Source organism: Drosophila simulans, chromosome 3R (genome assembly GCF_016746395.2).
Source record: "Drosophila simulans strain w501 chromosome 3R, Prin_Dsim_3.1, whole genome shotgun sequence".
In the NCBI taxonomy this organism is placed as follows: domain Eukaryota; kingdom Metazoa; phylum Arthropoda; class Insecta; order Diptera; family Drosophilidae; genus Drosophila; species Drosophila simulans.
The window spans coordinates 26156905-26177871 of NC_052523.2; the positions used below are offsets into that span (position 1 = coordinate 26156905).

At 48.7% G+C, this 20967-nt stretch overlaps 14 protein-coding genes across 17 annotated transcripts; 8 read left to right on the top strand and 6 right to left on the bottom strand.

Annotated features, from left to right (window-relative positions):
- Nucleotides 1-10: 10 nt before the first annotated feature.
- Nucleotides 11-783, bottom strand: LOC6730162 (sex-regulated protein janus-B). Its single transcript, XM_002105417.2, has 3 exons — nt 448-783; nt 269-393; nt 11-211 (listed from the first exon to the last, which is right to left on the bottom strand). The coding sequence occupies exons 1-3, from the start codon at nt 656-658 to the stop codon at nt 101-103; spliced, it is 447 nt and encodes a 148-aa protein (XP_002105453.1). The 5' UTR covers nt 659-783; the 3' UTR covers nt 11-100.
- Nucleotides 784-972: 189 nt separating this feature from the next.
- Nucleotides 973-1726, bottom strand: LOC6730163 (sex-regulated protein janus-B). Its single transcript, XM_002105418.3, has 4 exons — nt 1584-1726; nt 1364-1519; nt 1182-1306; nt 973-1119 (listed from the first exon to the last, which is right to left on the bottom strand). Exons 1-4 carry the CDS (start codon nt 1633-1635, stop codon nt 1030-1032), a joined length of 423 nt encoding a protein of 140 aa, XP_002105454.2. The 5' UTR covers nt 1636-1726; the 3' UTR covers nt 973-1029.
- On the bottom strand, nt 1584-2559 carry LOC6730164 (sex-regulated protein janus-A). 3 transcript variants are annotated; one of them, XM_016174154.3, is made up of 4 exons: nt 2469-2559; nt 2241-2402; nt 2058-2182; nt 1584-1951 (listed from the first exon to the last, which is right to left on the bottom strand). In XM_016174154.3, the coding sequence occupies exons 2-4, from the start codon at nt 2380-2382 to the stop codon at nt 1859-1861; spliced, it is 360 nt and encodes a 119-aa protein (XP_016036925.1). In that variant the 5' UTR covers nt 2383-2402; nt 2469-2559; the 3' UTR covers nt 1584-1858. The 3 variants fall into 3 exon arrangements, with proteins under 3 accessions (XP_016036925.1, XP_016036924.1, XP_002105455.2); XM_016174153.3 differs by having other exon boundaries at nt 2473-2554; XM_002105419.2 differs by lacking the exon at nt 2469-2559 and having other exon boundaries at nt 2241-2430.
- A 143-nt stretch (nt 2560-2702) lies between these two features.
- Nucleotides 2703-4028, top strand: LOC6730165 (serendipity locus protein beta). Its single transcript, XM_002105420.4, has 2 exons — nt 2703-2879; nt 2933-4028. The coding sequence occupies exons 1-2, from the start codon at nt 2807-2809 to the stop codon at nt 3928-3930; spliced, it is 1071 nt and encodes a 356-aa protein (XP_002105456.1). The 5' UTR covers nt 2703-2806; the 3' UTR covers nt 3931-4028.
- On the top strand, nt 3937-6063 carry LOC6730166 (serendipity locus protein alpha). Its single transcript, XM_016177825.3, has 2 exons — nt 3937-4075; nt 4151-6063. The coding sequence occupies exon 2, from the start codon at nt 4254-4256 to the stop codon at nt 5844-5846; it is 1593 nt and encodes a 530-aa protein (XP_016036926.1). The 5' UTR covers nt 3937-4075; nt 4151-4253; the 3' UTR covers nt 5847-6063.
- Nucleotides 6064-6284: 221 nt separating this feature from the next.
- LOC6730168 (serendipity locus protein delta) lies at nt 6285-7957 on the top strand. Its single transcript, XM_002105423.4, has one exon. It carries the CDS (start codon nt 6457-6459, stop codon nt 7762-7764), a length of 1308 nt encoding a protein of 435 aa, XP_002105459.2. The 5' UTR covers nt 6285-6456; the 3' UTR covers nt 7765-7957.
- A 240-nt stretch (nt 7958-8197) lies between these two features.
- LOC6730169 (60S ribosomal protein L32) lies at nt 8198-9217 on the bottom strand. 2 transcript variants are annotated; one of them, XM_016174142.3, is made up of 3 exons: nt 9074-9217; nt 8627-8726; nt 8198-8567 (listed from the first exon to the last, which is right to left on the bottom strand). In XM_016174142.3, the coding sequence occupies exons 2-3, from the start codon at nt 8717-8719 to the stop codon at nt 8256-8258; spliced, it is 405 nt and encodes a 134-aa protein (XP_016036928.1). In that variant the 5' UTR covers nt 8720-8726; nt 9074-9217; the 3' UTR covers nt 8198-8255. The 2 variants fall into 2 exon arrangements, with proteins under 2 accessions (XP_016036928.1, XP_016036927.1); XM_016174141.2 differs by having other exon boundaries at nt 9070-9093.
- Nucleotides 9218-9617: 400 nt separating this feature from the next.
- On the top strand, nt 9618-11641 carry LOC6730170 (mitochondrial nicotinamide adenine dinucleotide transporter SLC25A51). The gene is made up of 3 exons (XM_002105425.4): nt 9618-10582; nt 10689-10818; nt 10885-11641. The coding sequence occupies exons 1-3, from the start codon at nt 10029-10031 to the stop codon at nt 11197-11199; spliced, it is 999 nt and encodes a 332-aa protein (XP_002105461.1). The 5' UTR covers nt 9618-10028; the 3' UTR covers nt 11200-11641.
- LOC6730171 (dual specificity protein phosphatase 18) lies at nt 11597-15252 on the bottom strand. The gene is made up of 2 exons (XM_016174135.3): nt 14786-15252; nt 11597-12378 (listed from the first exon to the last, which is right to left on the bottom strand). The coding sequence occupies exons 1-2, from the start codon at nt 14866-14868 to the stop codon at nt 11778-11780; spliced, it is 684 nt and encodes a 227-aa protein (XP_016036930.1). The 5' UTR covers nt 14869-15252; the 3' UTR covers nt 11597-11777.
- Nucleotides 15253-15451: 199 nt separating this feature from the next.
- Nucleotides 15452-17566, top strand: LOC6730172 (PC4 and SFRS1-interacting protein). Its single transcript, XM_016177826.3, has 3 exons — nt 15452-16355; nt 16435-17239; nt 17302-17566. Exons 1-2 carry the CDS (start codon nt 15687-15689, stop codon nt 17194-17196), a joined length of 1431 nt encoding a protein of 476 aa, XP_016036931.1. The 5' UTR covers nt 15452-15686; the 3' UTR covers nt 17197-17239; nt 17302-17566.
- LOC6730173 (DNA repair protein Rad51 homolog) lies at nt 17551-18875 on the bottom strand. Its single transcript, XM_002105428.4, has 3 exons — nt 18734-18875; nt 18119-18675; nt 17551-18061 (listed from the first exon to the last, which is right to left on the bottom strand). The coding sequence occupies exons 1-3, from the start codon at nt 18809-18811 to the stop codon at nt 17686-17688; spliced, it is 1011 nt and encodes a 336-aa protein (XP_002105464.1). The 5' UTR covers nt 18812-18875; the 3' UTR covers nt 17551-17685.
- A 29-nt stretch (nt 18876-18904) lies between these two features.
- LOC6730174 lies at nt 18905-19904 on the top strand. The gene is made up of 3 exons (XM_002105429.4): nt 18905-19040; nt 19128-19616; nt 19680-19904. Exons 1-2 carry the CDS (start codon nt 19009-19011, stop codon nt 19435-19437), a joined length of 342 nt encoding a protein of 113 aa, XP_002105465.1. The 5' UTR covers nt 18905-19008; the 3' UTR covers nt 19438-19616; nt 19680-19904.
- Nucleotides 19762-20875, top strand: LOC6730175. Its single transcript, XM_002105430.4, has 2 exons — nt 19762-19904; nt 20010-20875. Exons 1-2 carry the CDS (start codon nt 19873-19875, stop codon nt 20311-20313), a joined length of 336 nt encoding a protein of 111 aa, XP_002105466.1. The 5' UTR covers nt 19762-19872; the 3' UTR covers nt 20314-20875.
- On the top strand, nt 20329-20805 carry LOC6730176 (mitochondrial intermembrane space import and assembly protein 40-B). Its single transcript, XM_039294472.2, has one exon. It carries the CDS (start codon nt 20329-20331, stop codon nt 20803-20805), a length of 477 nt encoding a protein of 158 aa, XP_039150406.1.
- Nucleotides 20876-20967: the final 92 nt, after the last annotated feature.

Here is a 20967-nt window from a genome sequence, read left to right on the forward strand (position 1 = left end):
AACAAATGAATCGATATGTAGCCATGTATTTACTTATTTTTTTGTATTATAAATTGCCAACAGGGCAGTTAGGAAAAATAAAACAAGCCTTTAAGCGCCTTCACTGATACGCGTTCAAATTCTTTTTGGGCAAGATGATGTTGTAATGCTGGAATTTGGTCCAAGACAGCAGTATGTCCTTCGTCCTGCCGTGCGGCGCCTCCCCAAAAGTCTGCAGGCAGTCTCATTAGTCTCATTGGGTTGATCCTATCCAATTTCATCAACTTACTTTGCAGCACCCGTAAATTTTCATTACTTTCTTGTCCTCCTTGTTGCTGATGAACCCTCCACCCAGGCATTTGGCGCAAATGCCAATTTTGTCCATCTCCTTCTGGATTTCCTCAAAGATTTCCTCTGGCGACAGAAAAATTAGAACACGTATAAGCTAAACTGATTATTAGAACTAACCGTGGTCCTTGGAGGCGGATCCTCTTACAATGGTCCTGCCAAACCTAGTTAAACCGTGCATGTGAATCATCATCAAAAGGTACTTGTTCTTGCCTTTAGAAAGCTGAACTCTAGGAACATTTATCAAAAGGGCGTTTACGCGTGAAGAACTTTGCCTTTGAAGGGGCTTAAACAATTGCGAAACAGGTGCCAAAAGGTTCAATGTTTTCATTTTGGAAAAATTTTAGGAAAACGCACTGGAATTTAGATGAAATATTCCGAAAAGAAACTGGTCTGAACGGTAGCAGGGCTCCAGCTAGACTGATTTTGTCAGAAGCCGTCCGGTCGTATAATAAATTCTATACTGACACGAAAATCGGAGCACATGTGATCGTTCAAAAAGTAAATTTTTGTAGGAACACAAAAGACTTCACAATATTACAAGACTGGAAGGAATTACGAACTAAACTTCTTCTTTCTCGCCAGAAATGAAAGCATTAACCATATTCCCCTCATCCACCCTTAATAATATTGAAAGAGCGCTACTTTCATATTCTAGTGTTTTATTAGTACTGAATTTACATTTTCGAAATTTATGCAACTTTATTGTTTAACGGTTATCTTGAAGTCCTTATAAGTGGTCCACGCTTGAAGTATATTCCTTGTCCTTGTGTGATCAGCACCGCCGAAAGTCTAGGGAGAGCCATCAAGAACCAATTAGCCGGAGCACCAAGGACCAAGGATCCTCTACTTACCCTGGAGGTGCCATAGATCTTTATTTTCTTATTGTCTGGCTCGTTGAGGATCCTTCCACCACCGAGGATTTTGGCACATATGCCCTCGGGCTCAAGCTCCTCCAAAATCGAGTCGAAAATCGCCACTGAAAGAAGGATATGTAAGACTGCTCAAGGATAAGCGTCCAGCAGTGGAAACTCACAGTGATTGTCGACATCGGCGCCACGGACAATAACTCTTCCATACTTCGTGAAGCCATGCGTATGAATATTAACCAACAAATAACGATTCTGACCTTTGGTTATCTTCACCCGGGGAACGCCTACCAAATTGATCAAATCGGTTGAGTAACATTTTTCTAAGAGCAAGAACAATACGTGTAAGGCTTGTTAATTTTAATATTGAATATTCCTAAGCCTTACGAAACGGAGAAACAATACGGGGAATTAGACTCAATGACTTGAACATTTTCATTTTATTTTACCAAAGGAAAAGAAACGAAATTTGTGTACAACCTGATTAATTTAGATCCGAAAAGGTTTAGTGCGAGCAGTTGCAAAGCTACAGACTAACTGCCTTTCAGAGTATTTCTCAATTTTAAATGCCATTTCCAATAAAATCATGGCACACAGGATCGAAGCCAATGGTATAAATTCATGTCAGTGTGCATGTATGGAGTCTCTCCCGTTAATCGCAGCTAATATCCCTCATCGGAGATTTCGATCGTGTAGTCCGGGTATTTGGTGGCCAGGATGCGCTTGGTCTGCGCGTGATCAGCTTTTCCAAAGCCCTTAAATAGAAAAACTTGATTAGAACTCCAGAAAAGCTTTCCAGTTGTTAGGTACATCAGTACATCCACTGCCCAGCGACCCCTTTACTCAAGGAAATGGACCCACCTGCGAGTATCCGTAGACCTTCAAGTACTTCTTGTCGGGATTGTGTTCAATGCGACCGCCGCCAGGACACTCGGCCCGCAGTCCCAGTTTTTTGAAGACCTCCTCCTCGCGCTCGAAGATGTCGGCTGTTGGATAGTAACCAGGCTAAGTGGGCACCTGATGGGTGATGAAGATCCGACTTACCATGCCATGTGCAGTCCGCAAATCCGCGGATCACCGCCTTTGAAGCATCTCCACCATCGATGACATTGATCATGACATACTTGAAGATGCCCTCTGGACTGATGTACACCAGTGGCACGCCGGCAAGTGCTTCCTCGGACATTTTGTGTATCAGTCGTAGTCCTTTGGAAAGCAGTTGGAAGCGATTCATTGTGGAAAAGTGTTTAAAAATAGGATTTAACTTCTTACCAACCGGCAAATTTCCCAAAACGCTGCTTTAGTCGAGCAATGTGACCAGATACTTTTATTCTCGTTCACCTTACCTATCGATACTATTGAAATATGAATATTCAGTTATTATTTCAGAATAATTGTTTATACTTTTTTTTACTACTCCTTATATTTCAGTAATAATTAATAAACTGAAAAAGAAAACGTTGGAATTAGTGACCGCAAATATATCGATTACGCCGACAGCACGCAGTCGATACTATCGCCACTATCGGCACAGCTCTGGCGTTCACAACAAAATATACACAAATTAAATTGTTTAAGCCGAATTTTCGATTGGATTCCACGGCGACTAGATGAGCTCCACGCGTCCGTTTTGCTTCGTTTGCGGCAAGGAGAAGTCCGTGGGGGTGTTTCAGCTGATAGAAGGTAACGTTCGCTTCCGCCGCGCTCGAAAGTCCTGATAGCCGATTTTTTCACAGGCTGCATTGTGCCAGGAACCTTTAAGCCCATCAAGGATATACTGAAATACTTCGAGAAGATCATAAACCAGCGGCTAGAGCTGCTGCCCAACTCGGCCGCCTGCAGGGACTGCCTGGAGTATCTCTTCAACTATGACAGGCTGGTGAGGAATCTCAGCCAAGTGCAGCGCCAGATTGCGGACGCACTGCTCGGCTGCAGGCAGGTGGAGGGCAAGGCGGAGGCCAAGCAACAGGCGGCGAAGAGGGCCCGCGTCCAGGTGCCGGCTTTCAAGATCGTCCAGGCCACTGCCCTCAAGGAGCCCGAAAGTCAGCCGGGCGAGGGGGATGAGTGCGAGGAGTTCATGAAGGAGGAAATGCTGGACGAGGAGTTCCAGTTCAGCGAGCCGGACGACAGCATGCCGTCGTCGGAGGAGGAGTTCTTCACCGAGACCACCGAGATACCCTGCCATATCTGCGGCGAGATGTTCTCCAGCCAGGAGGTGCTCGAGCGGCACATCAAGGCGGACACCTGCCAGAAGAGCGAGCACGCCACCTGCAACGTGTGTGGCTTGAAAGTCAAGGACGATGAGGTACTAGATCTGCACATGAACTTGCACGAGGGCAAAACAGAACTCGAGTGCCGCTACTGCGACAAAAAGTTCTCGCACAAGCGGAACGTCCTGCGCCACATGGAGGTGCACTGGGACAAGAAGAAGTACCAGTGCGACAAGTGCGGCGAACGCTTCTCGCTCTCCTGGCTAATGTACAACCATCTGATGCGCCACGACGCCGAGGAGAACGCCCTGATCTGCGAGGTATGCCACCAGCAGTTCAAGACCAAGCGCACCTACAAACACCACTTGCGCACCCACCAGACGGACCGGCCGCGCTACCCCTGTCCCGACTGCGAGAAGTCGTTCGTGGACAAGTACACCCTGAAGGTGCACAAGCGGGTCCACCAGCCGGTCGAGAAGCCGGAGTCGGCGGAGGCCAATGAAGCCACCGTCAGGTTCTTTTAGGGTAGTCCTTTGCTAGATTAATCTAAGAAGCCCAGCTCATGGGTGCATTAGCGCGCGTATGTATCATAAAATTAAATCTAAACAATCATTGACGGAAAGTACCAGTTCTTGCAGTTCTTCGCCCATTTTCCAGGAACCCCAGCAGGTAAAGTCGCGGATTTCGCGAATTTCCGCGGGTATGGCAATAAAACAGGCAGATGTTTTTTAATCCCCAAAATAGGTCCTTCTACCTGTGCGCTTGGCATAGTATATAAAGGTGTCCCGTCGTTTGCCACAACTTAGTCGAACATTTCTGTTTCCCGGAGCACATCTCATAGAGCATCATGGAATCGCTATTGGCCCAGTTAAACACTTGCAGTGAGCTGATTGTGGAGGGCTACAGCAGCACCGGCAACATTGGCTGGCTGAACGAGTTCTGCGCCACTTTCCTGGACTTCGCCAGCGATCTGAAGGCCAGGCTGCCGGAGGTGGCGCCCAGTGGCGCCAACCTGGATGTGGAGACTATCTTCCTGTGCCTCACCCAGGTGGTAACCTGCATCACTCACCTGGAGCGGACCATCAGCATGGAGGCACCGCAGATGACCAGGCAGCACTTCCTCGACCGCTTGGACTGGTGCTTGCGGCGACTGCTCGTCTCCTTGACGCAACTGGAAGGCAACGTGACCCCAGACAAGAACCTAGAGGATCACTCCTTTGTTGAGCTCATGGACCTGGCTCTGGACCACTTGGATGACTACATGGAGAAGCTGGCCCAGCAGAGCAACAACTCGCTGCACATTCTGGAAGATAGCTTCACGGAGGACACCTACCAGCTGGCCAGCATAGTTAATCACATCGTTCGCCACGCCCTGGCCTTTGCCAATGTGGCCATTCAGTCGGACAAGAAGGCTCTGACGGCTCTGTGCGAGACCTTGCTCGCCGAATGTGCCACTTTCCACGAGGAGGCGGGCGAGCCCAACAGTGGTCATCGGAAGCTGGAGGCCCTCTCCCTAGAACGGGCCCTCTATGCCCTGGAATCCTTTCTCAATGAGGCGCTGCTGCACTTGCTGTTCGTCAGTCTGATAGATCTGGAAAACGCTTCAGTGGAGAAGCTAAAGGACGCACTGCAAAGGGATCCTGCGGGAGCTCAAGAGCTAATCTCCTCATTCGACACCAACATGGATCGCATTCAGCAGATTGGGGTGCTTGCCATAGCCTTCTCGCAGGACATCAAAACGAAGACGATTGTCAGGAGCTGCCTGGCTTCACTGGAGTCCCTGGATGCCTGCATTGTGCCCGCTCTCCAGCTGCCAGAGTCCGCTTCATCCGCACACCACGCGGAGGTCTTGCAGGAGCATTTCAACCAGGAACTGCTGATCTTTCGGAACGTCATCCATGAAATCATCGATAGCTGCTCCCTGATCAACAACTATCTGGACATGCTAGGTGAGAGGATCCATGTCCAGGACAGAAGCCATCTGAAGCTGATTGTCCAGAGGGGCGGAGTGGTGGTGGAGCACTTTCGGCTGCCCGTCAATTACTCGGGACTCAGTGAAGATGGCAAGCGGGTGCACAAGGACCTCATCCTGATCCTGCGCGAGTGCCAGGCCGTGGTTAACCTGGATATCCCAGTGGATCCTAAGCGCATCGTGAAGCGCCTTAAAATACTGTACTCCGTGCTGGCCAAGTTGAGGGATTTGATATGCAAGGATAACCTGGAGCCCGATTCCTCAGTTGCCTCCAAAGCTCAAGTTCCCTCAAGTGCGACCCGAACTTTTGTGCGGAGCAGTCGATCCATTGGCAAACGGCATCGATCCTTTGTAAAACAAACCGGAAATTGCTCAGTTTTCGGGCCACAGGACTCACTTGCTGAATCCGGACACAGCGAAAGCGATCTTATTAGTTTCCAAATCACTGAGATTCTTAGGTTAGATTGAGCGGGGCGAGCCATATTCTAAATACTTGGGCTTGTCTATATGACAATTTTATTATTGCTTCATTGGCTTGAAGTGCTTAATTAAAATTAAACATATCCTTATAAAGATTCTAAGTAGGTACCAATTGTGTTCTTTACACTTATGTAATTACTTCATTAAGTTGAAGCCATTCGCATAATTTATATAAAATAAAATTAAAACATTATATTATAAACAATTTCAATAAATGGCGTATTTAATTCAATTTTTTGCTTCTTGTACACTTGAGTAATTGGTTGCCACCAATACCATCATAAAAAACAAAATCAAATTCTATATTTAAGCAATTGAATATTCGTTTGCAATATTGAGCATTCATTTATTTTTAATATTCAGCTCATATATTTCAGTTTTTCACACCCTGTTCCATTCCCAACGTTTCGTTCCTGGCATCAATCGGCATCGTTCGCCAGCCCTGGTGGGTATTATGCCATGGTTGCATTTCACGCGTTTTAGTATAGCTTCCGATATTCATCATTTTGCCAACTCTATTAAATTCCATACACAATTTAAAAGGTTGTAAACAAACGCCGCCCGAAACGGAATCGCTAAAAGGACCACCGTCGGCGCAATGGACACTTGCTTCTTCTGCGGCGCCGTCGATATGAGCGACACGGGCTCATCCAGCTCCATGCGCTACGAGACGCTGTCGGCCAAGGTGCCGTCGTCGCAAAAAACAGTGTCCCTGGTCCTCACCCACCTGGCCAACTGCATCCAGACGCAGCTGGACCTGAAGCCCGGCGCTCGGCTGTGCCCGCGCTGCTTCCAGGAGCTCTCCGACTACGACACGATCATGGTGAACCTGATGACCACCCAGAAGAGGCTGACAACCCAGTTGAAGGGCGCTCTAAAGTCCGAGTTCGAGGTGCCGGAGTCCGGCGAGGACATACTTGTGGAGGAGGTGGAGATACCCCAAAGCGATGTCGAGACAGACGCCGATGCCGAGGCGGACGCCCTGTTCGTGGAGCTTGTCAAGGATCAGGAGGAGTCCGACACGGAGGTAAAGAGAGAGTTCGTGGACGAGGAGGAGGATGGCGACGACGACGACGACGACGACGATGACTTCATCTGCGAGGACGTGGATGTGGGCGACTCCGAGGCCCTGTTTGGCAAGTCCTCCGATGGCGAGGACAGACAGGCGAAAAAGCGCGCCAAGCAGGAGTGCACAACCTGCGGCAAGGTATACAACTCCTGGTATCAACTGCAGAAGCACATTAGCGAGGAGCACTCCAAGCAGCCCAACCACATCTGCCCCATCTGCGGTGTGATCCGGCGCGACGAGGAGTACTTGGAGCTGCACATGAATCTGCACGAGGGCAAGACGGAAAAGCAGTGCCGCTACTGCCCCAAGAGCTTCTCGCGCCCGGTGAACACCCTGCGCCACATGCGCATGCACTGGGACAAGAAGAAGTACCAGTGCGAGAAGTGCGGCCTGAGGTTCTCTCAGGACAACCTGCTCTACAACCACCGTCTGCGCCACGAGGCCGAGGAGAACCCCATCATATGCAGCATCTGCAATGTGTCGTTCAAGTCGCGCAAGACCTTCAACCATCACACGCTCATTCACAAGGAGAACCGCCCAAGACACTACTGCTCCGTCTGCCCCAAGTCCTTCACCGAGCGCTACACCCTCAAGATGCACATGAAGACCCACGAGGGCGACGTCGTCTACGGGGTTCGCGAGGAGGCGCCCGCCGACGAGCAGCAGGTGGTGGAGGAGCTGCATGTGGACGTCGACGAATCGGAGGCGGCCGTCACCGTCATCATGTCTGACAACGATGAGAACAGCGGCTTCTGTCTCATTTGCAATACCAACTTCGAGAACAAGAAGGAGCTAGAGCACCACTTGCAATTTGATCACGACGTAGTTTTGAAATGAGCTACTATTGCCTAAAATAAGTAATTGTTTATCTATCCCTAGTGTATTTTCTCCTCTTTGTACTTGATTTTTGTAGATTCCTACAAAATATAATTTACCTGGTATTTCAATTACTGCGTTTCATTTAGACTGAAGCATTTCTGATAATAATTGTACCCCGCTCTGTAAAATAAATGCAATATGTATGATTTCATATAAACAACCTCTTTCAATATTAAGGGCAAACAAATGATCTATAACAAAATTCAGCGATAAGGATTGAAAATCTAAAATCTTAAGGCAGTTGCTATACGAAAGAAAGGCCATAATCTCTGGATCAACCGACATCCACCCAGATAATGCACATGTTATCAATGGTGCTGCTATCCCAATCTCAGAAATGACAATTGAACTCGGCACTCGCACATCCTTTTTTAACTAAAAGTCCGGTATATTAACGTTTACAAATGTGTATTCCGACCACGTTACAAGAACTCTCAAGAATCTTAAGCTTACTCGTTCTCTTGAGAACGCAGGCGACCGTTGGGGTTGGTGAGGCGGACCGACAGCTGCTTGGCGCGCTCGACGATCTCCTTGCGCTTCTTGGAAGAGACGCCGTGGGCGATCTCGCCGCAGTAGACGCGGTTCTGCATGAGCAGGACCTCCAGCTCGCGCACGTTGTGCACCAGGAACTTCTTGAATCCGGTGGGCAGCATGTGGCGGGTGCGCTTGTTCGATCCGTAACCGATGTTGGGCATCAGATACTGTCCCTTGAAGCGGCGACGCACTCTGTTGTCGATACCCTTGGGCTTGCGCCATTTGTGCTGCAAGGAGACATGTGGATTAAACACGGGCTTTTGGCACAATCGTCGTAGGCACTCACCGACAGCTTAGCATATCGATCCGACTGGTGGCGGATGAAGTGCTTGGTGCGCTTCTTCACGATCTTGGGCCTGTATGCTGGGCGGATGGTCATCTTGAAGCTGGAAGGACACAACAAAAGCAGCCATTAGTGCACTGATCCACGGGGATTATCACTTATCAAGCTAATAACACACAAGGTAGCCCACTAATGCATAAGTCAACCAGGTTGGGCTGGCTTCTTGGGCAGTATCCAATGAGTTTCCGGTGAGTCGCCCCACGAATTCCCAACACAAACAGAAGCCATTTGGCGAACTCTCACAGGAATCGGACCGAATTCGGTCGAAATACGAACCGCACACTTGCGAACGGCGCACGGACCAACGCAGTTCAACTCAAAACCGCCAAAAACGAGAATTACGGCTTAAAATTAATAGAAATACACGTGGGCCCAAAATCACGCACATACCTTGCCGGAAACCAGAAGCGAAAAGAAAAAGCTGGTGGTGTGAAAAAACATCGATACGTCGTGCGTCGATGTTTCGCCGATAGTTTCGTTCATGGCGACGCCAAGCGATATGTTGCGGATCATCGGTTAATGAATTTAAACTTGGGCGCGTCAAATAAAGTGTTTAAGCATTTACAAGTGGGACCATCCGAGCAACTGCGACGAATGGCACTATATGCAACAAAATGTAGACCTATTTTCAGCTTGATAATTTTTTTATTATTTTAATCATGCTTTGCCTCTTGACCCACTGTGCAGTGTGAACATATTTCATTTATTCACTGGTTGCAACAGCTGTTCAATAGATGTTTTTCAACACCGTCATATGATAAAAGAGATAAGACAGCAGGGAATGAAAAGGTAAAAAGCTGACAGAAGCGGTCAAGGAGCAGGTGTTCCCGATGTTAAGGAGGCTGATATGAAAGAATCCAAGTCGTGGATTTTAGGGAAACCAATGCATATCAGCACATGATAAGTTTGGGATAGGGTGGTCTTTGCGCCGGTGAAACAACTGCACAGGGTGATTCGGTTAAAATAAGGTGACAGTGCTGTTAAAGGCACTGTTAAGAATATTTTAATTAATATGTTATATTAAGTTTGAACATTACCGAAAAGGGCGAGTACAAAACTGAAAGCCGCCGCTGCAAATTTAAGTTCGATAATTAATTATTGTTGGCTTGCAAACAATTTGGATAACAGAGTCCTTTGGTATGCAGCAGAGGTCCAGCGACGGTCACACTGGCTGTGGCCGTCAAACCGTGGTTCTTCTTCATTATTATATAATTAAAACCGATGCGAATCGAAACCAAAACAAACCAAACCAGTGCAATCCCCGTGTGTGAGTAGTTACAATGGTAACGCGGTGACAAATGCGCACTTCTCCACACGCCCGAAATAAAGACAGGACAGCAGCAAGATGAAAGACGATGGAGCACCGAACGTCGCGAAAACCACCGACCCACCGCCCCCCAAAAGGCTTCCACCCGAAAGAGCCCACATCCCATATGGAAACGGGGAGGCGGGGAAACTGCTGCATGGCAGCGTCTTCTCGAAGCGCTTCTTCGGCTCCTTCCAGTGGGAGGAGTTCGCCTGCGGCTGCGGTGCAGCCTTCGTCAACATCGCGGTCACCTATCCCATCTACAAGATGATCTTCCGTCAGATGCTGCACGGCGTGCCCATCACCTCGGCCTTTGCACAGCTGCGTCACGAGGGACTGGGCTTCCTGTACCGCGGCATGCTGCCGCCGCTCGCCCAAAAGACCATCTCCCTGTCCATTATGTTCGGGGTGTTCGACGGGACGAGGAGGTACCTAGTGGAGGACTACCGCCTGAACGACTACGGGGCCAAGGTGATAGCGGCTGTGGTTGCCGGCAGCGCCGAGTCCATCCTCCTGCCCTTCGAACGGGTGCAAACCCTCCTCGCGGACTCCAAGTTCCATCAGCACTTCTCCAACACACAAAACGCATTCAGGTGAGCAGGTGACCGAAGTTTATGTCTGTGAGAGATGCGGATAGATAGCTGCCGGGTCTTTAACTTTGCGAACGTCATTTCCTTATGGCTTTTTACCATTCCCCAGGTATGTGGTATCCCACCACGGGTACCGGGAGCTCTACAGGGGACTCGAACCAGTATTTTGGCGCAACGGCCTGTCCAACGCGTTATTCTTCGTACTGCGAGAAGAGGCCAGCGTCCGGCTGCCTAAAAGAGTGAGTGTTGACCCTACCACACATACAAGCATACTAATATACTAACCAATCGTTATCCATCCACAGAAATCCGTATCCACTCGAACGGTGCAGGAGTTCATAGCGGGTGCCGTGATCGGTGCGAGCATAAGCACAATATTCTACCCGCTCAATGTGATCAAGGTGTCGCTGCAGAGTGAGATGGGCCAGAGGTCAGAGGGCAGCTGGCAGGCGTGCAAGCGAATTTATGTAGAGCGCGATCGCCGCATCGGCAACTTCTATCGAGGATGCGCCTTCAACACAGGCCGCTCCTTCATCAGCTGGGGCATCATGAACACGGCGTACGAAAACCTAAAGAAACTGATGCAGCAGCAGCCGCCGTTGCCACTGGCCTCTGAGTAGAACTAGAGTTAACTTAGCTGATTGTACACAAACGGTTACTTCTGCCTTTAGCTAGCCAATTATTTCGTTCGATTTAAGTCTCGTCTAAGTCGCTTGTGTTGAGATGCTGAATTCTAGGTGTTAATGTACATACACACATCCTAAGCGGAGGGCGCCTGCTCCTCCTACTCATATCTGTATATCTGTATATCTATTCAATTCGCCTCGCGGATGCCAAGTACAATACAACGTGAGCATTTAAAGGTACCCAATCTACGAGTTACGGTTTAGTTAGCTACTTTTCGAGTACGTGTAAATAATACTAGATGATGTGCGATATAATACGAGTGTGTTGTTTGTTCGCCAATGACTTTGTGATTCATTGAAGATACTAAAACTGATTAATTAACGCTTTAGATTCAATGTTCTTAAACGAAAATAAAAGTGTATTTGTAATTACGAACGAGGCTTAAGCGTACATCTTATGTAAGTTTCAGCATTTCATGGTTATCATTAAGCACACACAACTTAAACATCTAATCTATGTCTAGTGGTAGGGTACGAGTATCACAAGTAAGATTAAGTGCGGCACACCGGGCCTATCGCCTCTTGAGGGAGCTGCGGTAGCGCTGGTAGAAGTCCTCCATGGCCCTGTACTCGGGCTCCAGTATGTCGGGGATCTCCTTGTCCAGCGAGGCGAAGTACACCATGGCCACCGAGCTGCTGCCCCGCAGCTGCTGCTCGTACCGCCGCAGCTGCTGGAAGAATCCGGAGTTCGGGCGAACCTGCGGACGTATGGCCTGCACATGCTTGTAGGCCTCGCGCAGGCTCATCCCGGCGTGCTTCATCAGATAGGCCAGGCACAGGCTGGCCGAGCGGCTGACCCCGGCCACGCAGTGGATCAACGTGCAGCCGCCGGAGAGGCGCACCTCCTCGATCAGATCGGCCGCCTCGTCGAAGTGCTTGGCCAAGTCCACCTCGGAGCGATCCTGGGCCATGATGCGCAGGTAGAGCGGGTTCTTCTGGCTGGGCAGTGGTGTGTCCGGCAGCTCGGGCGCCACGTTGATGACGCAGCTCACGCCCAGTTTGTCCATGTAGGCGGGCACCACGGCCGCGGCGCCGCAGAGGATCAGCGATGGAGTGAGGCGGGACAGGCCAGGAAACGGCGTGTGGTCCTCTAGCTTGGCTGCACTCAGCTGACTGCAAGGAATCAAACAGGGAATACTGGTAAGTTCTCAATCCTTTTCCGAACAAAGAAAAGCTTATGCAATGCGTATAATTTTTGGGGCCTCTGCCAAATGGCATAAATGCGCAAATATTTTGCTGGACAACCTGCTGCACTTCAAAGTGGGTGAAAAACCCGATAAAATAAGAACATTCCTCGGGCGAACAAAGGAGCACAACTGCTGCTAAGCCAAACACAAATGAGCCATAAACAAATGGCAGGTATTTGTATATATTTTTTTTTGCGTAGTACTGGCTAATTTTGTGAATGGAAAACAACCCATCCCAACCCATCCAATCCAATCCCATTCGATCCCATCCCATCCCACCACCTACGTATTTATGGGTCGACGTCATGGTTCTTTGAGTTGAGGCACAAACAATAAACATATTGCCAAAATACCTACATGTAGTATATACGTATATATCCAAATTTGTATCTGTACACCTCAGAAATGCCTGTTTATAATTAGTTTTGCGGAGTGTATAATAAATGGAGGCGATGTGAAAATAGCGCGCTTCTAAAATGGTATTTGGCGAATGCGTAAACAAACAGATCAGTCATCGCATAATGGGATATTATCCACTGCACCTCCGATCTGTTGGATCTAATCCGTTTGGCTGGGGAAAGCCAAGAGGTCACTTACCTTGGATACTCGTACATGCTGCACATAGCAAGGGATCAGTCATATTTTCATATTATATCATTTCCTGAGCTCCAACCTTATAATGGAAACAGAGATCTGCCAGCTGGTTCCCTTTCGCCCTCCCCATCTTCTCATCCCATGGCACCCACATTCCCCCGGTCATCCAATCGTCGGAGATCAAATAGAAGGTGCCAATCCCTGCCGCCTTCCCTGCTGTCATCGCCCTCCAAAAGCTCCTGCCACTGAGGAATGTAAATGTAAAATTAAGCACTCGGTTGATTTCAAGACGAACAAGTGTATACTCTTCGCTAGAAACCAAAGAAATTCGCAGAGATTTCAAAACATTTATGTTTTTGAAGTTTTTCAGCATTTCAGTGTTCAGAAACTTGTGAAGTTACATTACTTTTAAAATAACATTAAAGCACCTCGAAACCACTTTATTCGAACGAGAGTATTGCCATTTTGTGTGTTGTGTCAAAATGGCTCGTTCTTTTCGGTTTTATTATATGTTTACGGCGACTCGGCGTCGTCATTAAATAATAATCACAAATTCCACTGGCACGGCGCCAAAATTAATCATCGGTCACTTTCACTAGACCAAAGGCAGTGGCATCGGCAGAAAATTTCTTGATTTGAAAATAAGTGAAATTAAAATATTTCACACCGCCCCCGAAGTTTCGTTCGTTATTCACTTTATCGCCGAATGCAAAAATAAAGGCCAGAACAAATTGAGCTGTTTTCGAATTCCAAGTCCATTATTTATGAATTCGCCAGCGAGCGTTGGAATCCGAAATCCTTGTCTCCATTGTCCATCACATGATTGTTTTTTCTTCTAGGGAATCTAGGTTAATGGGCGGGGTGGAAATTCGCTGATCTTCTGAGCCTATCCATCTAGCCATTCATTCCCCAGTTTATCTAGAGAACTAACTGCATGGGTTCCAACCCACAAGACTGCTTACATCCCAGCTATGTATGAAGATCTACCTCGGGGCCTCAAAATCCGCATTTTTCGACTGCCAAAACTTTGACAGAGCTGCAGACAGACCTCCGTCTGCCGCAATGATAAATGACTAATTTCATTTTGGCAATTATGCCGTCCTTGAATTCAATTGTCAGAGTCAGGGCCTCCGATAAAGAATGCGCCGAAAACTCAAGAATAATTCAAATATTCGAATACATTGTACACTACAATGAAAAGCATTCAGTTCCGAATCGATTTCCGCCTTCAATAAATTGGGACACTGGCGAAAAGCGGGCCATGCTCGAAATATGCTCGCATGTAAGTACATCGGAATTCAGAATGGAATTTGGCTCAAAAACGAATCGGATTTGAAAAACGCATGTGGCCAAATGGGGTGCATATGCTGCTTTATGGCCAAGTTTGTGGAGTTTGTGCTTCTGCAATAGGGGAAATCGAATTTCAATGGATATCTCAAAGCTGATTACTAAAATTAAATATAATAGGTAATTACTCAAAAGCATAGTAATGGTTTTGGTACTTAGTATCGCACTCTATTTGCTTTATTCCACCGACTAGCTTGTTCGATTCAGGTGTGATTATTTATAAAGCGAGCTAATTAGGTAGTAGGCAGCCACAAAGGTTCGCCGAGGTGACATCATGGCGACCTTGGGCAGATCTAGTGCTTAGTGCTTGTGGCTAACAAAACGGGCTCAAATGTCGACCACAAATGTTTGTGCTTGGCAGCCAACTGCAAAATGTGCGTGCAATTACTCACTTCTGGCGACTTTCCTTCTCGACCGTCTCATTGGCGAAGGGAACGCCACTGATGGCGATGCCGCCGACAATTAACTCCTGCATGTTTATGGGCTCAAGAATTCGCGCTGGGCACTTAGTCGGGAATTTACGCTCCACAATAAACGAATTCCGCGGATTCCAGGCCAAATTTAAAAACTATTTTCCGCCTTGCTCGCTCTCCAACGATTCAATTCGATTCGGTAAACAAACTGAAGTTCTTTTGGGAACTCGTGGGGGACAACACTGTTCTTTCTGGCCAACCAACGACGACTGGCCGACGAATAGAAATGCCTTCGAAAAATGTTTTCAGTTCGAGTTGATGTGGTGAATTCGCGCGACGAGGTGCGTACGCCAAAGGTGTTTTGTGTGGGTGCGACGAGGTGGGAATCCGGCATCGCCTGCCAACGAACTTCCACCTGTGGGAGCTGTGCCAGCGATTTTGAACTCGTAATTGGCCAATGAAATGAGCAATGCCTGCTAAATATGCCGTGAATTTTAGGCTTCAAAACATTCAAAGTTATTTATAAGCTAAAGAAGATTGGGATATCAACGTGAAAAGGTACGCAGAACAGCAAGCAGGGTTTTTCACTATGTATATATATTCTTATATTTTATTGAGTTTCATCATTTATAAATTCGATAACTAAAAGCCCGCCAAGTTACAGCTCCGCCGTTACCGCAATCGACCAACGCACATACGAGCGCTGCTAGCGCTGGCTGGCTCTTGAACTGGCCACACTGGCGATCGACGTCGCTGTTATCGGAGCCAAGTGCCATCTCTAAGAAAGCGCGAGACGAAAAGAAGAAAAGCAGACGCCGCAGAAATCCGGCGAAAGATATTGGAATTGCACGCGAACCGAACGAGCTAGACGTCAAACGAAATGGGCAAGGAAAAGGCGGCTGCGTCCTACAGCATTGGCGACCTGGTGTTCGCCAAGGTGAAGGGCTATCCGCCCTGGCCGGCCAAAATCACCAAGAGCAACAACAACAAGAAGTACAATGTTTACTTCTACGGCACGGGCGAAACGGCCAACATCAAGTTGGAGGATCTGTTCCCGTATGCTAGCAACAAGGAGCGCTTCGCCACCGAGAAGATCATGAAGCGCGCCAAGTTCATCGAGGCCATCGATCAGATCGAGAGCGCCCTGCGCGGCGAGGACTCGGCGCCCATTGATATGCTAGACGGCGCGGAGCCAGTTGCTCCGCCCGCAACTGGTGCTGGAGTCAAGACGGAGGAGCCCAAGCAGGCGGAGACGGAGCCGGAGCCAGCCACTGCTGAACCAGTCGCAGCACCGCCCGAGAAGCCCAAGAAGAGCGGCACCCGGAAGACCAAGGCACCACCGCGCCATGTGGACGGCGACAGTGAGGCAGGCGCGGAACTAGCCCCTCCGCCGGCCAAGCGAAGGGTTCCCACCGAGGGTCTGGCTACCGCCGCAGCCATCCCCGCTTCTCCGGCTGCTGCGGCCCCCACCTCCAGCAAGAAATCAGTGAAGAAATCCAAGCCCACGGCTGCAGTAACTCCGATTCAGAAGCGGTCGCGGCCAGTCAATGTAAGTGCGATGCAGAAAAACCAACAGACATAACCTAGTACAATTTACGATACATTGATTTCCATTTCTGCCCACACAGAACATCCGGAACGAGATGCTCATGGTGTACATGCCCACAGCCAAGTGCTTGGGAATCGTCATAAACTACAAAAAGCCGGAGAGTTTCGAGAGCGCCGCTGCCGAGGAAGCCTGGATGGAGAACGCCCGCAAAGAAGCCTTGGAGCTCAAACTGAAACTGGAGAGCGGCCAAATCAATCCAGAGTCCATGCCCGACAGGATCGTGGTGGAGCCAACGCGCAGCGAAATACCCAAGCAGGAGGCTTTGCGATTCATCGAGGAGCTCATTGAGCACGAGGATGCCCTCTTCATGGAGCGGGACTTCATCCAACTTTCCCAGCAGCTGCGCGAGTGTTTGGGCCTGCGGCGCGCCAATGTGGGCAGATGCCTGGAGATCCTCGAGCAGTTCAAGGAGGTGGAGTTCACCAAGTTGATGCTGCTGCGCAATCCGGAGTGCGTGGACATAATGCGCCGACTTCGCCGGTATGTGGGCAATCTGGAGCTCTGGAAAATGGACCTGTCCGACGAGGTGGAGTTCAAGGAGAGGGCGCAGACCATACGCAAGGTCTCCTCTGGCATATATGATGGCTTCAAGAGCCTCTTCAATCCGGAGCCCGAGAGCGAGGACAACTTCTGGATCGACTTCTGCGAAAAGGTAAAAATCTACAAGACCTATACGAAAAATATCAACGAAAACCTTCGCGTCGGGATGAACGAGCGCGGATATAACAGCCTGGTTGTGGCCAAGGAGGCCGCCGCTTCGGCCGCGTCGTCTCCACAGTAAATGATCGAGGGCCAGTGTTCTGCTGGACCAACTATATGATAAGGTAGGTTGGAAACCGCAAACCGCTGAGTTGAAAAACATCTTCAAGACTCCTCTTTCTTGCAGTTACTCCTAAGCGTTACAGACCAGGCAACTTAAAGACCGTGCTTTGGATGACAAAGTTTTGATGAGCCAAGTGGGCTATGCTTAATTCTAGGTTAAAAATTCAGTTAAATTCCTTAATTCTGTTTGCCTGCCAGGAGCATATCGTGTTGCGCCGCGTTAAAGGGACTTTTCCTGCTGCATCCGCTTCTTATTACCACCCCTAAATATTTTCTAAGTTTGTAGATGATTTGAATAATAATGAATTAAATATAGATGGTACATACAATTCGCAACGGCTGTTTTATTTCGTCGTTATCCCATACATTCTAAGTAAACATAAAAAAAAACAATCTACGAAGTTTAATTCTTAATCTATGTAGCATTAATTAACCTATAAGTGAGCAACTAGCTCTCCCTGGCGTCTCCTATTCCATCCGGCAGAATGGCGAACATGGCCTCCGATTCCGGCAGACAGGGCGAGTCGTAGATCTTGCAGATGCGGGTCTCGCCCTTGCCCTTGCGCAGATACAGCCGCGTGGTTGAGGAGTGGGCCATTATGTGCCCGCCAATGGGCTTCTTGGCATCAAACATGCCGGGTGCGCCGTCTAGCGAGGCAGTAACCTGGTTGGTAATTACCACAGCTACTCCGAACTCATCGGCCAGGCGTTGGAGCATGCGCAGAAACAAGCCCAGGTGATTTTGCCGGGCGGCCAGCTCCCCGCGGCCTATATAATCCGATCTGTAGAGCGCCATGGCACTGTCCACAATCAGCAAAGCGTATCTGCAAGATATTATATTATTGAGTGATGTTTATTTACTGAGGGATGAGACAGCGTACCTGGACTCGAAGAGCATGCCCGCCGCCATCTGTATGAGCTTGGTCTGCTGATCGGAGTTGTGGGCACGGGTGAAGGCCACATTGTCCAGCACCTCGGATTCATTCAGTTTGTATCTCTGCGCGATGGCAGCCAAACGCTCCGGACGGAAGGTGTTCTCCGTGTCGATGTACATGCACTTGCCCTCGCCGCCCTTCTGGCTGATGGGCAGCTGGCAGGTTACTGCCAGAGTGTGGCACAATTGGGTCTTCCCGCAGCGGAACTCGCCGAAGATCTCGGTAATGGATCCCGTCTCAATGCCGCCGCCCAGCAATTTGTCCAGCTCCTTGGAGCCCGTGCTCAGCTGCACAACATCGGCACGCATTTGATAGAAGGTGCGGGCACTAAGGAAGCCCAGAGGCACCAGTTTGTTGGCCTCCGTGATGATCTGCTCCACCTTGCCGCCGCCCAAGCCGGGAATGGCCATCAGTTGCTTCTTGGTGGCATTGGCCACCGACTCCACGGTGTGCAAACTGGCCTGCTGGAGCAGCTTGATGTCCTTGGCCGTGATGCTGCCGCCCTGGAAGAAGGATCGTAGGTAATATTCATAATCCTGGTCGAGATCGCAGCCTACTCACCATTAATCTAGTCACGCTAAGAGGACCTTCTTCCTCTTCCTCCTCCTGCTGTGCCTGAACATTCGTTAGCTTCTCCATTTGACAGTTTCGAGTATAAATTTGGCTATTTGTTGTTTCGAGTTTCGTTATTTAAATTGTACGTCTTGCGTGAAAGAATTTCGACAAAAACTGCGCGGCGCGCAATTCACCGCAAAATCAGTTTGCCAATCGCCCCGAACGCACAGCTACTATATCACTACAGTGGACCCCGCTTAAAACGAACGCGTGCGATCACCATGGAAAACTATTACTATTTCGACATCAAACTGTGAGTAGAATGATGTTCTGCGCTCAGAGTGAGAAATAAAATTAAACTTGGTTGCTATTAAAGTAAATATATTCATTTATTTAATAGAAAACTTCGTGATCCGACTGCAGTTGCTTTGACCCCATCCCTCTTTCGAAGCTGCGTTCTTGACGCCCTGGACAGTTTCTTCTGCGAAGAGAAACCCACACTGGAGATCGTGAAGTTCTGCGCCCAGCAACATCGCGTTATCTTTCGAGTGCCAGAGCAACTGCACGATATGACCCGCATATCCATTGAGCTCATCGGTCACTACCAGCAGATTCCCTGTCATTTTGAGATCTTGGAAACCTCCAAGTCATCGCTGGACTTTGAGAAGAGTATTGAGAAGACTTTCGCGGGTGTGTCCGACGAATTGTAATTTTCAGTGTAATATACATTGTAACCGTCATGAAGAATTTAAATTTAAATTATAACTGATTTTACTGTGATCTGATTTTATTGTTATTCACAACGAACTGGATTGCTATCTGTGATGGCTACTTAATGAGATTCAAAAGCGGCATATACGTTTAGCTATTTTAATAAAATTGCATTAAAGTAATTGCAACAACAATAAGTACGCAGCTCTTTAAATTTATTAATAAATGGCTATATTTTTAGCTATTTTTTATCTTCTCTTGTCCGTTGTAAGCCGAGCTGGCATCTCTGGCGGCGCACAGCTGTTTGAGAAGCAGAAAGAAACAGCAAAAAAGGGGAGTAATTACATAAAAAACACACTGACCGGCAACTTTTGGACGACTTTTCCCGAAGATTCCGTCAAAAAAAGAGGGGCACTGGCACTTGCACCCAAAGCATGAGTGGTTACCATTATCTGGACGTGAAGCTGTGAGTTTCGGGCAATCAGTTCCACTCCGAAGAACCTCGTATTCCCCACGTGCGCACGTGCATCATGCAAACATAATTAAGATAATGCACTTTTTTAATTGCCAGAAAACTCCGTGATCCAGACTCCGTGACTCTGACGCCCGTATTCTTCTGCGGCTGCATCCATAGCTCCTTGGCCAGTATATTTGGCGAAATCGGTGGCCAGACCACACTGGACATTGTGAAATTTAGTTCCAGCCAAAAACGCTCCATTCTCCGGGTGCCCGAGAACTTCCTGGATCGCGTTCGCGTAGCTATAGCCCTGATAGGATACTATCAGGAGGTGCCCTGCCATTTTCAGGTGCTCAGCACATCCCAGAAGCCCTTGGATTTCGAGGAATCCCCCGAGGAGTTCCTAGCATTTAACTAGCCTAACCGCATCAGGATGTCATTCTCTTACTGCAAGGAGTACGGCAAGGACAAGGTGATCTTTGTGACAAAGGAGGACCATGCCACGCCCAGCACCATCGAGCTGCCGCCGCCGGAAAAGCCGGAGGGCGTGATCACCAAGGACGGCAAGATCAACTGGAGTTGTCCCTGTCTCGGCGGCATGGCCACCGGTCCGTGTGGCGTCGATTTCCGTGAGGCCTTCTCCTGCTTCCAGAACAGCACCGCCGATCCTAAGGGATCTGATTGCTACGATGCCTTCACCAAGATGCGGGACTGCTTCCAGAAGTACCCCACCGTGTACAACAAATCTGGCGGCGATGACGACGACGATGATGGTTTGAGCGAGGCCTTGGACACGGATGCCGGTTCAGTTGGTGGCCAGAACGCAGATCCGCTGGCGGATGTGGGCAACAACGGAGGCGGCGATGAGCTGGTGGCCCCCAATAGCAGTTCAGTGGTGCCCAAGGCTTAGGTGGGAGTACATAAGATAAGAGCTAGGTGTGACTTCGTACAAAATAAATAAAGCTTGTCATGAACTTCAATCTATCCCACACTATCGATCGTGACTGGGAAGCATTTATCTGCCGGATAGTCGTTTTCTCAGTTAATCTCGCTTTTGTGACGAATTTGTGAC